The 14,613-nt window shown below is 40.5% G+C and overlaps 1 protein-coding gene across 1 annotated transcript in view; it reads right to left on the reverse strand.

Moving 5' to 3' along the window:
* The window catches only part of LOC131676224 (protein timeless homolog), a 229,351-nt gene that overhangs the window by 174,403 nt on the left and 40,335 nt on the right, over positions 1–14,613 (reverse strand). The window contains exon 8 of the mRNA XM_058955348.1: positions 9,676–9,782. Within this exon, the coding sequence (XP_058811331.1) occupies positions 9,676–9,782 (107 nt within the window). The remainder of the gene's footprint in view (positions 1–9,675; positions 9,783–14,613) is intronic.

Here is a 14,613-nt window from a genome sequence, read left to right on the forward strand (position 1 = left end):
TCTAGTTATTCCTAGTTTTAAGTTAGTCGTAAAAAATTGTCCCCCTTAGTTAAACATTATTTGCTCCAATTATCTCACTGATAAAAATGTCAAACCATATTGCCACAAAAACTAAATGACCCCCCTAATCTTACGAAAATAATATTATCCCCTTGTGTAGATATATAAGATAGCTATAAAATCGCATTAGTTTCATTTTAAAAAAATCAATATGTAATCCCCTAGTTTTAAGCAATTTAAAATGTAAAACAAAACAAAATTGGCACCTTTAAGCTAACGCAACGTGCCTTATCAAATAAACGATTTGAATAAAAAATAAAAAAATGTGCCTATTATGGCAGTAGAGCCTATTGTGACCCTATTTCGTACCCCTTGGTTTCGAACCAAGCATATGAGATAATGACAATATCGATTTGGCTAAAACAGGTGTGCAAAAATAAGCTCAAGTTATATTCTTTATTGGTGTGCACATACGTATTCAGAACTATCAACTAAATCCAACTTTTAATTAAAACATAATCACCTTATTGAAATATCTGCTGATCCGCCTCACTCGCGTAGTGAACCGAAACAGGACGCAACGGCGCTTAGCAAAATAAACACTTTCGAGCCAGCATTTACCGCCTCATATCTCGTTATTCCGGCACGAATATATTAAATATTGCACTGATACATACCTTTATTTTAGCTGGAGAACCTTTTTACGATTATTTCACTTTAAAAGCACTCGTCAAACACTAGGATATGCCTAGTGTTATAATAGGAAAATATTAAATACTGGCGTTCATAATTTTGCCATGTTTTGCCGATACACTACCACAATCAAAACAAACTTTTTTGCATCGGGAGGAAGTAATGTGTGATGTGAAACTTTATATTCCAGTTGTTAACTTTCGCATGGTTATTTCCTGCATGCGCAGTTCTGAGAGCTCTTCTACTAACAGCTGATGAGTTTCTTGCGTGTGCGTGATGTTTACGTTTGTTTTGATCGGCTGCAAAAAGCAGAATGATTCGTTTTACAAATCACGCGTCGGCGTCCATGATCTGGATACCTAGTTAGAATCGACGCAAATGAAATATGAGGCATTGCGTTTCAACTAGATTGTTTTTCGATGAGGTGGAAATCGGCACACCCATGAGGCGATAATTGGAACGTTCAGGTGGGAATAGATGCGCAGAACAGAACATTTATTTTCATTTATGCTGAAAATTGAGACAATTCTGCCAAATAAGCATTATACAGATGTTTAAGAAACAGTACCCTGTACTTTATTCTGAAAAAGGTTATAGGTAATATGGCTTCTTTTTAAGTTGTTCAAAAAATAGTGCGACCCTCTCCATAATGGTGCCAAAATAGGCTCATCACCCTACGTGCTTTCGAAAAACGCACATTTCAGTTTGAAACAGTCATTCGTAAAGTTTGAAATTCAACTAAACGTTTGTTATCTCAAAAAGACCTGATTCTTCTGCGTGAACAGGTTCCTGAGCGTGTCCCGCATACATACCGAAAACATCTGGTCACTTTAACTTAAGGGCAAACATTTGAATCAATCTTCTGAGAGGGTTCAATATCCACACAACTCATGCGCGCTGACGGTTCTGTGTCCACCAGGGTGATGCAGTAGCGCTGGAGTCGCATTAGTGATTTTTTTAAACTATTAAATCTATTAAACCCTTCGGAATTACGAGACAATAGCTACATTTGGGGGACCGTCTGGTGCTCTTATGTGATTTAAATTTATGAATATGGTGTATTCAGTTCTATGCTTTCATCAAAAAAAATATTTTGTGTATCCTAACCCTAACAGATATTAAAATATGAGACTATAAATACAATAGGAAAAAGCTTGTTATAAGGTAATAAATACTTTCAAATTGCCCCAATTATTGATGGCCAAAAGTCTTTCTCGTTTGCTACATTTTCAAACTATAAAATCGGTTTTGGTTCTGTATGTGGGTGCTAACAGCAACAACAATTACACTAGTAATATTGAAACAAGTTTTTTTAAAAGATGGATTGAACGTAACTGCAGTTTAGCGATTGAGCTTATTAACTGTGATGTTGAGCCCAAGTTTTACTTGCGATGTAGGTCTGAGCGAAAATCAAACAAATAAAAGCTACCTTAATCAGTACTCCAAGACCTCATTATAGAACAGCTGAATATCAGTTGGCGTCAGACCACTAGTTCTTACTGCTCCCGGAGACAGAAAGATATTCATACCAAAAATTTGGATCCCACGTACACAACAGCCCTTTTCTCTTAGCTTCAATTCTCGCTGCCTATCTGGATTGTAAATCTGCTAAACGTTTTGAGCCAAAGGGTAGGTAGATAGGGTAGTCAAGTGGGGTCGAACCAAGCTTTACTGCGTTTTCCTGTTTCCTTTGCCAGTGGCATGAATAATAACGAGCATTGTTAAAATTCACACAGTTGACGTAAATTCAACGGAAATCCTATACCGTTGCGTCAATTGTGCGGATGTGGCTAGTACAGCAAAAGTATGCTCCACTGTTTGCTGATGAATTTCATAATGAAACATCCAAAGCTTGATTCGTTTCGAAAGGGAATCTCGAGCACGCCGACTGCTCGGTTCATGAACCGACCGTTCGCTTAGCTGTCTGGCTGTTAGTCAGTGTTCTCCAGGATTAAACAGATTTGAAGAACGGTGCTGTTTTGCACAGGACCACAGTGCCAGTGGCATAGTGAATGTTTTTATCGAGTTATTCTTTAGTCTCGTTAGCATTCTAGTACATATGCCCGTTTTCGATGGTCCTTTTTGTAAAAATGAGGAAAAAACTAATTTTATGCAACTAATCAAAATTTCTTTATAGTTTCGTTTGTTGCACGTTGTTTCTGTTGTAGTTTTAAATTTGAGCCTAGGATAGGGCGAGACATACAAAAAATTAAGAAATTGTATTAAGCATTTGTGCGTAACGAAAATAATTAATCATGGTTTTTTTCAATCAATTGATTTAGATGCTTTCTCTGTGGCGCGCAGTACAAATCTGACATACGAACAGATAGTACACATCTGACACAGAATACATGGAATCTGATTCGGGTTCCAGATAATACGACTTTTATCTTGCTGTTTGTTGTTTCCCGAGCAAAGTCCAACATCAAAATTACAGCAAATAGACAACATATTTTGATATCAAGCATCAAATTGAAATCTTATTTTAATATCAGTTTAAACTTTTTCAGATATGACATCATATTTTGATCTCATTTTGATGTGCTTACATTTTTAGAAAAAAAAAAAAAAAAAGTTTGTTTCTATTTCTTTGACAAACATCAAATTGATTACTTGTTTTGTTATCAATGAAATATTTTACCATCTCAATGAGTTTTCAATTTGCTTTCACTGATAGCATAAATAGTTTTCTGTTTGATGTCGTAGTGCAATTTTTCTGCTTTCGATTTTGATCTTTTAACCGTTAAAACGACCAAAATGATAACAACCTGAGCAATCATTCCCTACTACATCACAACATCAAGTTTAGTTCTCAATTTGTTATCAGACTCTGCTCGGGTTGATGCTTTTAGAACAAAAAGAAGCTTCTTCTAAGTTCTAGTTATTTTCCGTCGGCCTATTTATACGAGGCCAAACACATCGATGCCAGAGAGGTGAAAAATACTCCCCTCTATCTGGACTAGATATCGCTCAGATTTTTTGTACCTCATAAAAATCTCAACGACCTCGGCTGGGATTGAACCCAGACAAACTGGGGTGAGTGGCGGTCACGCTTACCACTCAACCACCGGCGCTGTCAACAAAAAGAATGGTTTTATACCTACGGTTCACTCAAGCACACTAACGATAAGTTTTAAAGCTCTGCCAATTTAGAATCGGTACGCTTCGACATATGCAAAAAATGCGAAAAAAGTTGTCGAAAGCAGAGAATTTGATCTGCACAAAATAAACCGTATAAGATAAGTGTAAGAAGGGCAAAGTAATTGAAAACGGCCAAAGCTACCACATGTGCGCTTGGCGCATGTTTCAAGGCAAGTTTGTTTCACGGAAGATGCCATTAAGACGCGAAGCGCTCCAACGGACCGAAAACGGTGTCAACGAGCCATGGAGGCTTTCAAAGCAAATCCTGGAGTTTCGGGTGTGGAAGCGATAAACTCTGAATTGTTCGCAGTACAGTTAAAACTTTACTCGAAGAAGTTACTGTAAGTATCGAGCTATTAAGCAACCGAAAAGTCAAGCAAAACATTAGTATTATAGTTCGGGCCAGACCTATACAACCAGGATTTGATCAAATTCATTATAAACGATGAAACGTATGTAAAATTTTACCTCAATCAGATCCAGCAACCGAAGTTTCATGTTGTCAGAAGAAGATTCGGATGTTCATTACAGCTAACAATAGCAGAGCTGTAGCAACCTAAGGGGCAAGGAGGGGCTATGAATCAATAAACACATCTTGCTTTCGATCATGCGTTTTACGTCTTGAAAGCAATATGAAGGACGAGCCGAAGCAATAATGTTGGGTTTATTTGTGAAACAAAACGCCAACGTCTGCCGACGTTTTTTATTGAACGTGGCTGTAACATTATTCACCGAACGCTAAGAATACACCAATTTACGTGGTGTTGATGGTTAAAAGAGACCAGGATCAACGACAAACCTAATGAGCTATGTATGAACGCTGACGAATAAATTAGAAATCGAAAGCTTTCGATCGTGTTCCTCATCAGCTTGCTGTTGAAAAGCTAAGGCGGATTGGATTCCCGGACTGGTTGACCAATTGGATCAATTTGTACCTTACAAACCGCAGTGCCTCTGTAAGACCTGGAACTGCACTTTCAGATGCTTTCGACATCCTATCAGGTGTACCTCAAGGGAGTCAAGTTGGACCTCTCCTCTTCGTGCTTTTCGTGAATGACCTCTGCAACGAATTTGAATAATCGCAATATAACAACCCTTTAAGACTGTTGTGCAGTTCAGATGGATATTGATAGGATCATACAGTAGCGCAACTCTTCGGCAAATTAATAATGTCATCAACGAGAATGGACGTACATTGGACCTCTGCTTTTTAAGTGCCCGGGACTAAGCTCCGTACTGCTGTCGGAGCGGCGCGACTCCTTTAGTCCAGCATGTGCGCCATCTACATCTTGTATTCGCTGGTAACCTAGGAGTGAATGCTGAAGACGTCTCAAGCCATATCGTCTATGATTTTAAAAACGCTGACTACGACAGCATCGTTGGCACGCTGTTGGATATAAACTGGAACAAAAATCTTAACAAAGACTACGCGATCGAAGCAGCGATGGCGTTTTGAAATATTCTTAACTGCCTAATCGACCGTCATGTACCCAAACGAACAATTAGTACCAATCAACACCCTCCCTGGCAATCAACTGTCCTTAGACGATATAAAACTGCCAAACGAGCTGCATTTAAAAGATTCTCGAAACATAAGGCACATGCATTACGAAACCACTACTTTCAACTCAACCACGAATACAAACAGCAAAGTAGACGTGCCTTCTTTAGACACCAGCGAAACGTCGAGCGTCAACTGAAATCTAAGCCCAAGTCGTTTTGAAAATAAGTGAACGAGCAGCGAAAAGAATCCGGCTTACCATCTTGTATGTCATTAAATGGAGTTTTGTGCACCGACACTAAGGAAATTTGCCAACTGTTCTCCGACAAGTTTTCAAGCGTACAGACTAGAGCCTTCCACCACAACAAGTCGCTGCCGCCAATCTAACTCCTTCTCTAGGACGAACCATCAACCGAATTTGTGTCGTTAATGCCGCCATTCTTGCAGCAAATTCCAAGCTGAAAGCATCTAGTTGTCAAAAAGCGCATCAGCTTCTTGAACCACTGCGGCGAGTGTTCGTGCTATCACTCACTACTGGAATATTGCTGAAAAGCAGCACATATATTTGCAGTTCATAAAAAAGGAAACAAATCGAACATTGACAATTATCGGGGAATCTCATGTTTAAGTGCTGTACCGAAACTTTTCGAGCTAGTTGTTTTAGACCCTCTTTTCTTTCACTGTAAACACTACATTGCAGATGACCAACACGGTTTTATGCCTAAACGATCGACAACGACCACCCTGCTCTCGTTTACAACATATGTACTCGATGGATTCGCTGACGGATTGCAAACCGATGCTATTTACATGGATCTATGTGCGGCCTTCGACAAAATCATTCATGATATCGCAATGGGTATTCACGGACAACTCCTGCGCTGGTTTCGTTCCTACCTCGATGGAAAGCAACTCCAAATCAACATTAAGGATTGCCTATCTGCACCGTTCTTCGCTACATCCGGCATCCCACAAGGAAGCCATCTTGGTCCAGTGATATTCCTCCTCTACTTTAATAACGTCAACATCAAATTACAAGGACCTCGCCTTTCTTTCGCCGACGACATGAAATTTTTTCGACAAGTGAACTGGAGAGCTTCGTGGTGTAGTCTAAACAGTCTAAATTTCTTTGACTATTCCAAGACACTCTCACGTCAAGAATCTCGGAGTCATCATGGATTCGGCACTAACGTTCAAACCACATACACCATCCATTCTGGATAAGGCATCAAGACATCTTGGGTTCATCTTCCGAATAGCGAAACATTTTAGGGACGTATACTGTTTCAAATCCCTCTATTGCACACTGGTTCGCTCAACACTAGAAAATTGTTCTGCTGTTTGAAACTCCTACTACCAGAATGGCGTTGACATAATCGAGGCCGTCCAACGCAGGTTCATACGCTTTGCACTACGACATCCTCCTTGGCAAAACAGATTTCAGCTGCCGAGCTACGAAAACCGTTGTCAGTTAATACAGCTCGATACTCTAAGCATCCGGAGGGACTGCTCTCGAACCTTGCTCGTCTCGGACTTACTATCTGCCAGGGTGGATTGCCCTACAATCCTCGGACGCCTGGATCTTCAAGCTCGCGTTCGAGCTCTACGCAATAACTTATTTTTACGAGTCCCGTTCAGGAGAACCCACTATGGGCGCCAGAGCGCAGTTACCGAACTTCAGCGTGTTTACAACAGTGTGGCGACGGCTTTGAAGTCAAAAGGACTGACGAGGAATTCGATAAAAGCCAAAATAATGTCTATTCTAAAATGATATTAGTTTAAGCAACCACCATTGGGGGCAAGGGGTCTGTTGGTGACGATACAACAAATTAACAAATAAACAAATCATGAATTAGTGTGATATGTAGAAACGAAATGACTATAAAACATTCAGAAATGCAACATAGTCACTTTCTCAAGAGTATTCTTGCTGATTACGTTTGAATAAACAGTGAGGGCTGCTCCAGTAGTATGGGTTTAATTCATTGAGGACCTAAGAAATACACTTTCATCGAACTCTTCAATGCCTGCAGCTTGAGCTTGTGTGACCACCCCTGGCTGCTACTCCGTTATCAATCTGGACTAGCTGGAGTTGCACAGGTATAATTATGCTTGGGAGTAGCGAAACATCTTTCAATGTGCAACTCCTGGTAATCCTAAAGTGTTTATGATCAATACCGGTACCGGCCAGGCCCGAACGTAGATCGCGGAAGGAAAGGAAAGGAATTTAGTCCGATATTTGCTTTTGCTAGCGGCCGTAAATACTACTGCGCACTCCTCAAGTATCACGGGAGGAGGATATTTGCTAGTAAGTATAGAAGTTGGATTCTACTTCCTCATGACAAACGCCAGAGAGGTGATTCCACTATCTGGACTAGAAACTCGATCCTTCAACTCATGGACCGGGAACCAATGGCTTTACTTCCCTTCCGAAGGAAGACGTGATCACAGATTTTTTCATCTCAGAAAAATCTCAACGACCTCAGCTGCTGGGATTCAACCCAGACCAGCTGGAATGAGTTTCCGAAAATACCCATATTGATTGAGTTAATTTCGCTCAACCGGAAGTCGCCATCCTTAATTTCAAATTGGCGTCAAACTTAAATTTCTGGAACCTACTCGTCAAGACCATTCCAACACTACGCATATTGCATGAGTTGTAGAGAATTTCTGCTAAACCGGAAGTCGCCATCTTGGATTTCAAAATAGCGTCAAACAAATTTCTAGCACCTACTCGTCAAAACCATTCCGAAAATACCCTTATTGTTGAGGTGCGGACCATAAGGAGTCCAGACCCGTCTCTTCTATCTTTCCAAAAATCGACTTTTTACGAATATTTTTGCGAAAACCGTGCCTAAAAAACTTCCAAATCTTTTGCGTATACCCCACGTACAAAATTATAGTTCATGCACAGAATTCTTCTATAGAAGGTTCTTAACAAGGCTTAGGTTCTGGAAACTATTAGTCAATTAGCCATTCCATCATTTTGAGACTAATGGACGACTATGATACAGCCGGTTTACTGCCCATAACTACAAGTTCTATGGGATTCCCTATCTACATGGGACTGACTTTCGATTATAGGCAGTTTAGCTCAGTTGAAAAAATTACTAGCAACAATCGTCAATCCAGTCAAGATCTTTCCAGTGTTCTTAGAGTAGATGTTGCCCCAGTTACGCTTGAAAAATCTTGTCGCCATCAGTCTCCATTGAAATAACTATTTACATCTGCTCACCTGTTGTTTGTAAAAACACCGCTGAAACTATGCGCTCTGACTTCAAAAACAGTAATTTCACAGCAATGAATCTTTTTTTTTCAAGTTTGGACTGGAATTCTGGAACTTTTAAATCCAACTGCTTTCGGGATACGATCTATATATTTACCGGAATGATAATTAATAATACATAGCGCACTTGTAATTGCTACAACTATTAGCAGAAAATGTACGCCCCGTCGAGATTTGTCAAAAGGAACCAACACATAACAAGTCCCTCGTATGGAATACGAGCTTCAATCAGGTGAATAGAATGACTAATTTAAGGCCCCGAGCAGTTCATAAGAAATGTATTGCTTACCGAGTGCCGAGCGGCAAGAAACAAAAGATTGTGCATCACGTTGCTATTATTTCTAGCCTGGATTCTTCACAGATCACTGGCACCGGCGGCGATAGCTACGTATCCGATGCAAGCCACATAATAGAACGCTGCTTCAAAATGCTCATACATAATGGATAACCTGGTCCTGAATATAAATGTGCCACTGAAAAAGCCGTCTACATCACACAAGCTACTGAATGCAAGCAAACAGCCTCAGCTGCGCCGATGAAGAGAAAACTTTCCACCCCCAGCGTGGAAAGTCGCTAACCTACCATATTGCATCCTACCGATTTCCACTCGATAAGTCGATGAAATTTTTAAAACACTGAGGTTTTGAAGAAAACAAATAAATTATGCTCATGAAGACCAACTTTTTCGACCATGAAACCGTCGGAAAACTGTTTTATTGGATAAATTTTCCACGTAACAGATCGAATTCGACAAGAAATCGATACGATGTTAAAATCTCTGACAGGCATATAAAAACCAAGCAGAAATAGCTACCAGCGATTATTGCTAAGATTTCTAATAAATAATGCTTCTGTAAGAAAAAGAGGTAGTCTTGGGAAAAGGGAGGCTATCAAAGGTCATTTATCTTGAAGGTTACGGGGCCTGGCAGACTCGCTTGGAATGACCTAAATCGCTGATATAGAAGCGCTGGCCATTATCGGGAACATTCCATTCGAGGTGTTTCCATCAGCGCACGTACTGAAAAAGAGCACACCTAAAAAGATTTCAACTTACCTGCCACCCGTGGAAGATTGGCTAAGAATATCTCCTTTAGTTGCATTAACTCATCCTCCGGTGCGGATAGGGCCGATCCAAAGCAGTCATCCTCAGGCCATATTTCCCTGTAAGTCGAAACATGAATTGTGGTTAAATGGGTAAAAAAGAGAAGCGCAGAAATTTACGCAGTTGACAAGCTCGGCAGATAATTTTGATTTGGTGAGGCGAATATTTGGATTTGCGAGGTACTACAGGCGTGTTATTCTAATAATTCGATCGTTGATAATAACTGTTCCCTTATGAGCTTATTATTTAGAACAGGGTGAATGGTATGGTGGGTTTCATTATTTTCTTTTTTTATTTAAGGTTTGCGCGCCAGTTTGGGAAAATTCAATCTCTATTCATCAAATTGACTACAAGAAAATAGGTTATGCGGCATTCAATTGCTGCTGAATAACGCAATTTCCGATACATGTTCAGATACTTTCCGAAGGATTGTGTGAGAAGGGCGCGTCAATCTTATTACCGCTTGACAAGTAAGAACGTTGATCCCGAAGGATCATACATGCAATCAATTGAAGTCGTATTATTTTGTGACTAAAAGCTGCGGCCCCACGCCATCTAGCCCAAGTTTCAACTTAAATGACGCCCTAATGCTCCCACTCCACCCGTCGGTATTTAATTTCTAAATAAAGCAATGTAGGGCTACTGCTCCCCAATTCATCTTAGCTCCTCTATTCATCCCATTCGTTTGAACTTATTAGTTAGAGCAGTATCTGCTATCTCTATTCAACGCATTAGCTCAAATGCTAGGATAAATAAGCGTGCGTTGTACTCGACTGTTCGCTTCGCTCAAGCGCAAGCATTTTACATTTTCTAAACAAAAAATTGAATTGTACTGCTTCTTAGGAACAAAGCAAAGATGATGATCAGGAATCATCAGGAATCAGAATATATTGGCTCAAATGGCACGTTCCCCGTACATAGTCGGGGATTTGTGTCTTGCCGTGTGTTTTCATCATTTCCTGAGTGGAAGGAAAGGACAAGGAGGAGTGGGGAAGTAGAATTGGAAGGGTGGGAAAAATAACAGCACAAAACAAAAATAAACAACAGGTAAGTTAAACTCACAAGTAGTTCAACTTGCCTGCGAATAAGCCTAAAGCTCTTTACCACATTGGATAAGAAACTTTAGTATGTCTCTGAGTTTCAGTCGACCAAACATGGTTTCGTCTATATAAGGACGGCTGAAGACTCGAAATCGCAATTGCGCTACCGCTGGACAGTTGCATATCAGATGATATGAGGTTCCGTAGTCGGATTCACAAAGATCACATGAAATAGACTCAGCGCGCTGAATAGTTGCCATGTGATAATTGAGTTTGCAGTGGCCGGTTAAAGCCCTGGTCAGCATGCCGCAGTGGAGCTTCGAAAAATGTAAGAGATTTTTCGAAACCACTGGGCATGGTTGTTCTAGAAACGCCTTTGTTTGGCGACACGTTTGTAGATTTCTCCAATAATTGCGGTGCTTGGACAAAGCCCAGGACCGTATTTTTTCCCTTATCCAACTTGTCGAAATTGGCAGGGCGGGCTCAGGACCAACGAAGTCAATCGCTGAACCTGCCCTGGCCAATTCGTCAGCCCATTCATTTCCAGTAATACCGCAATGTCCGGGCACCCAGACAAGGTAGATAGTGTTGACAATGCTTAGTTCTTCGATTTGGGTTCGGCACGCGATCACTAGCTTGGACCGGGATTTGTCTGAGCTAAGGGCCTTGATTGCAGCCTGACTATCGGAGCAGAAGTTTATAACTCTGCCGGACAAACTCAGTTGAAGGGCCGATTGCACCCCGCACATAATCGCAAAGATTTCTGCTTGGAATACAGTACAATATCTACCTAGTGAGTGAGATTGTTCCAATCTCATTTCACGACAGTAGACACCAGCACCAGCACGTCCCTCCATCAGAGAACCGTCAGTGTAACAGACTACTTGCGTTTGTTGTTGTCTTTCCATAAAGCCAGACAACCACTCCTCTCGAGAGGGAATCTTCACATGGAATGTCCTGTAAGGAAAACTACAAGTGAGTGTAATATCGCTGGGAGCAAGAATATCTTCACCCCATGTAACCATTTGTGACCACAATCGTGTATGACTGGTAGCAAGATCAACATGATTACTGTTCCAAAGCCCAGTAACCTGCAGTCTGTATGCACATGATAGTGCTTCTTGTTTTAAGTGTATGTGTAATGGTTTGATATTTAGAAGTGCCTCAAGAGCAGCAGTCGGAGTCGTGGTGAAAGCACCAGTCAACGCCATGAGCGCCATTCTTTGCAGATGGTTTAGCTTTGACTGCACTGTCACCACCTCTCCCCTCTGCCACCACACAAGGCATCCGTATGACAGTATTGGACGTACAATTGTCGTGTAAATCCAATAGATGTATTTAGGTTTGAGACCCCAGGTCTTTCCAAAAGTTCGTCTGCACTGCCCGAAGGCCATGCACGCTTTCTTGACTCTGAACTCAATGTGAGCAGACCAATTCAGTTTGGAATCCAATATGACTCCAACGTATTTGACTTGATCTGCACACAGTAGCTCAGAATCAAAGAACTGCAAGGGACGAACCCCGGTTGTTATTCGCTTCTTCGTGAAAAGAACCATTGAAGTTTTGCTTGGGTTAACTGATAGTTTAACTTGTCGACACCACTGTTCGACAGCTCTTAATGCCTGTTGCATCAAGTCAAAGATTGTTCCGATGCAAAATCCAGTAATTAGTATTTGGTAATCGTCAGCAAACCCGTAGGTTGGAAATCCAAGCTCATTGAGTTTCTTCAACAAGCCGTCAGCTACTAAGTTCCATAACAAAGGTGACAGAACGCCGCCCTGAGGACAACCGCAAATACTCAACTTCCGTATCTCAGCCTGTCGCAGTGACGAGCAAAGCATGCGGTTACTAAGCATTGCGTTTATCCAACCTGAGATACATGCAGGTATCCCATGACCGCGCGTCGCTTCCAGAATAGACTGGAAGGACACATTGTCAAAAGCACCCTCAATATCTAGGAATACACCCAAGCTAGATTGCTTGAGCGAGAAGGCTTTCTCAATGTTGTAAACAACATCGTGAAGCAGAGTGATCGTGGATTTCCCACACTGATATGCATGTTGCATTTTGTGCAGTGGATATTCAACTAAACTAACGTTCCTGATGTGATGATCGATTATCCGTTCCAAAGCTTTCAGAAGAAAAGAACTTAAGCTGATAGGCCTAAAACTCTTGGCTTCTTCATAGCTTGAGCGCCCCCCTTTGGGAATAAATCTAACAGTTATTTCTCGCCATGCTTTCGGGATATACCCGGTAGCAAGACTGGAAAGCAAAATCTTTTTCAAGACATGTTTAAGAATATCAAATCCCTTTTGCAGTAGCACGGGAAGTATCCCATCTTTTCCGGGTGATTTGTATGGAGCAAAGCTGTCAACTGCCCACTTGACCGATTCAGTGGAAACCAATGTGCGTGCTAACGCCCACGAGTCCGAATCACCAGAATGAGATCTGTGAACGTTGATCAACTCCGGATCGATACAGCCTGGAAAGTGTGTGTCGAAGAGACAATTAAGAACATCTTTTTCGTCCGTCACATAAACACCATCTCTGGTTTTCAAGGAGTTCATCTGAAAATCATTCGATTTGGAGAGAATTTTATTTAATCTGCTAGCCTCGTTCAGACTAGAGACATTAGTGCATAGGCTTTGCCAGCCAGCCCGTTCTGCAGATCTAAGACATTTCTTATATGCACTACGAGCTGACCTGAAAGCCCTGGAGTCATCACGCTGACGCCGATTCCAAGCTCTTCTCATAACTTTCTTCATTCTTTCAAGCTCAGCCCTCCACCAAGGGGTTCCCCTAGTCGATTTAACAGTACGAAGTGGACAAGCTTCTTCGTAGGATTCTAATATGAATGAGTTTGTCGTATCCACGACGTCATCTAAGTCGTCTAGTTGACTAATTGTTGGAAAATATCCATGAAATTTAGTCGCCAAGTTTTCCAAAAAGAGGTCCCAGTTTGTAGATTTAGGATTACGATATGTCACCACATTGAAGGTGACATCAAAATGCTCGAAAAATATATATTTATGATCGGATAGAGACGGTTCAGTTTCATTTGGAACCTGCCAATTTCCCAGTTCATGCAAAATTCTATCAGAGCAAAGTGTTATGTCTAACACCTCCTCCCTCCCAGACCTCGAAAAAGTTGGTCGGTTTCCCACATTCAGAATATGGAGATTTGTACTACTTATGTACTATTCAACGCATTAGCTCAAATGCTAGGATAAATAAGCGTGCGTTATACTCGACTGTTCGCTTCGCTCAAGCGCAAGCATTTTACATTTTCTAAACAAAAAATTGAATTGTACTGCTTCTTAGGAACAAAGCAAAGATGATGATACCTATTTATGCGCAATCCAGTCATTCTAAGTCGAGTTATCAACGAAATAGTGTGACATTCTGACTAATAAGATGGATAAGGGCTCGTCTACCCTACATTTAAAAAATATAATGAATTAAAAATATAACAAATATTATAGATAAGGTTTATAAGCTTAATACATAAGAAGTTATAAAACATGGAACGCATTCAATGAAATATAATAATTATAATGGCAGTAATGATAAAGAAAATAAATTAAATCTAATTAATATAACAAACAAAGATATGAAACACAATTTTACGAAAACATGAAAAGCTTAAATTGCAATTATTAAATATAAATAATTGAAAATGTATAATGAATATGAGCAATAATAGGCTTGAATATTATTATATAATACGCATACCTATAATACTACTACTAATACTAGTCAAATGCGCACACTGAAGTGTAAAAATTTCTAAAAGATGAATATGAAATGATAATAATATAGGTTGTATAATTCAAAAACTGCACATAATAAA

Source organism: Topomyia yanbarensis, chromosome 1, assembly GCF_030247195.1.
Source record: "Topomyia yanbarensis strain Yona2022 chromosome 1, ASM3024719v1, whole genome shotgun sequence".
NCBI classification, from domain to species: Eukaryota; Metazoa; Arthropoda; class Insecta; order Diptera; family Culicidae; genus Topomyia; species Topomyia yanbarensis.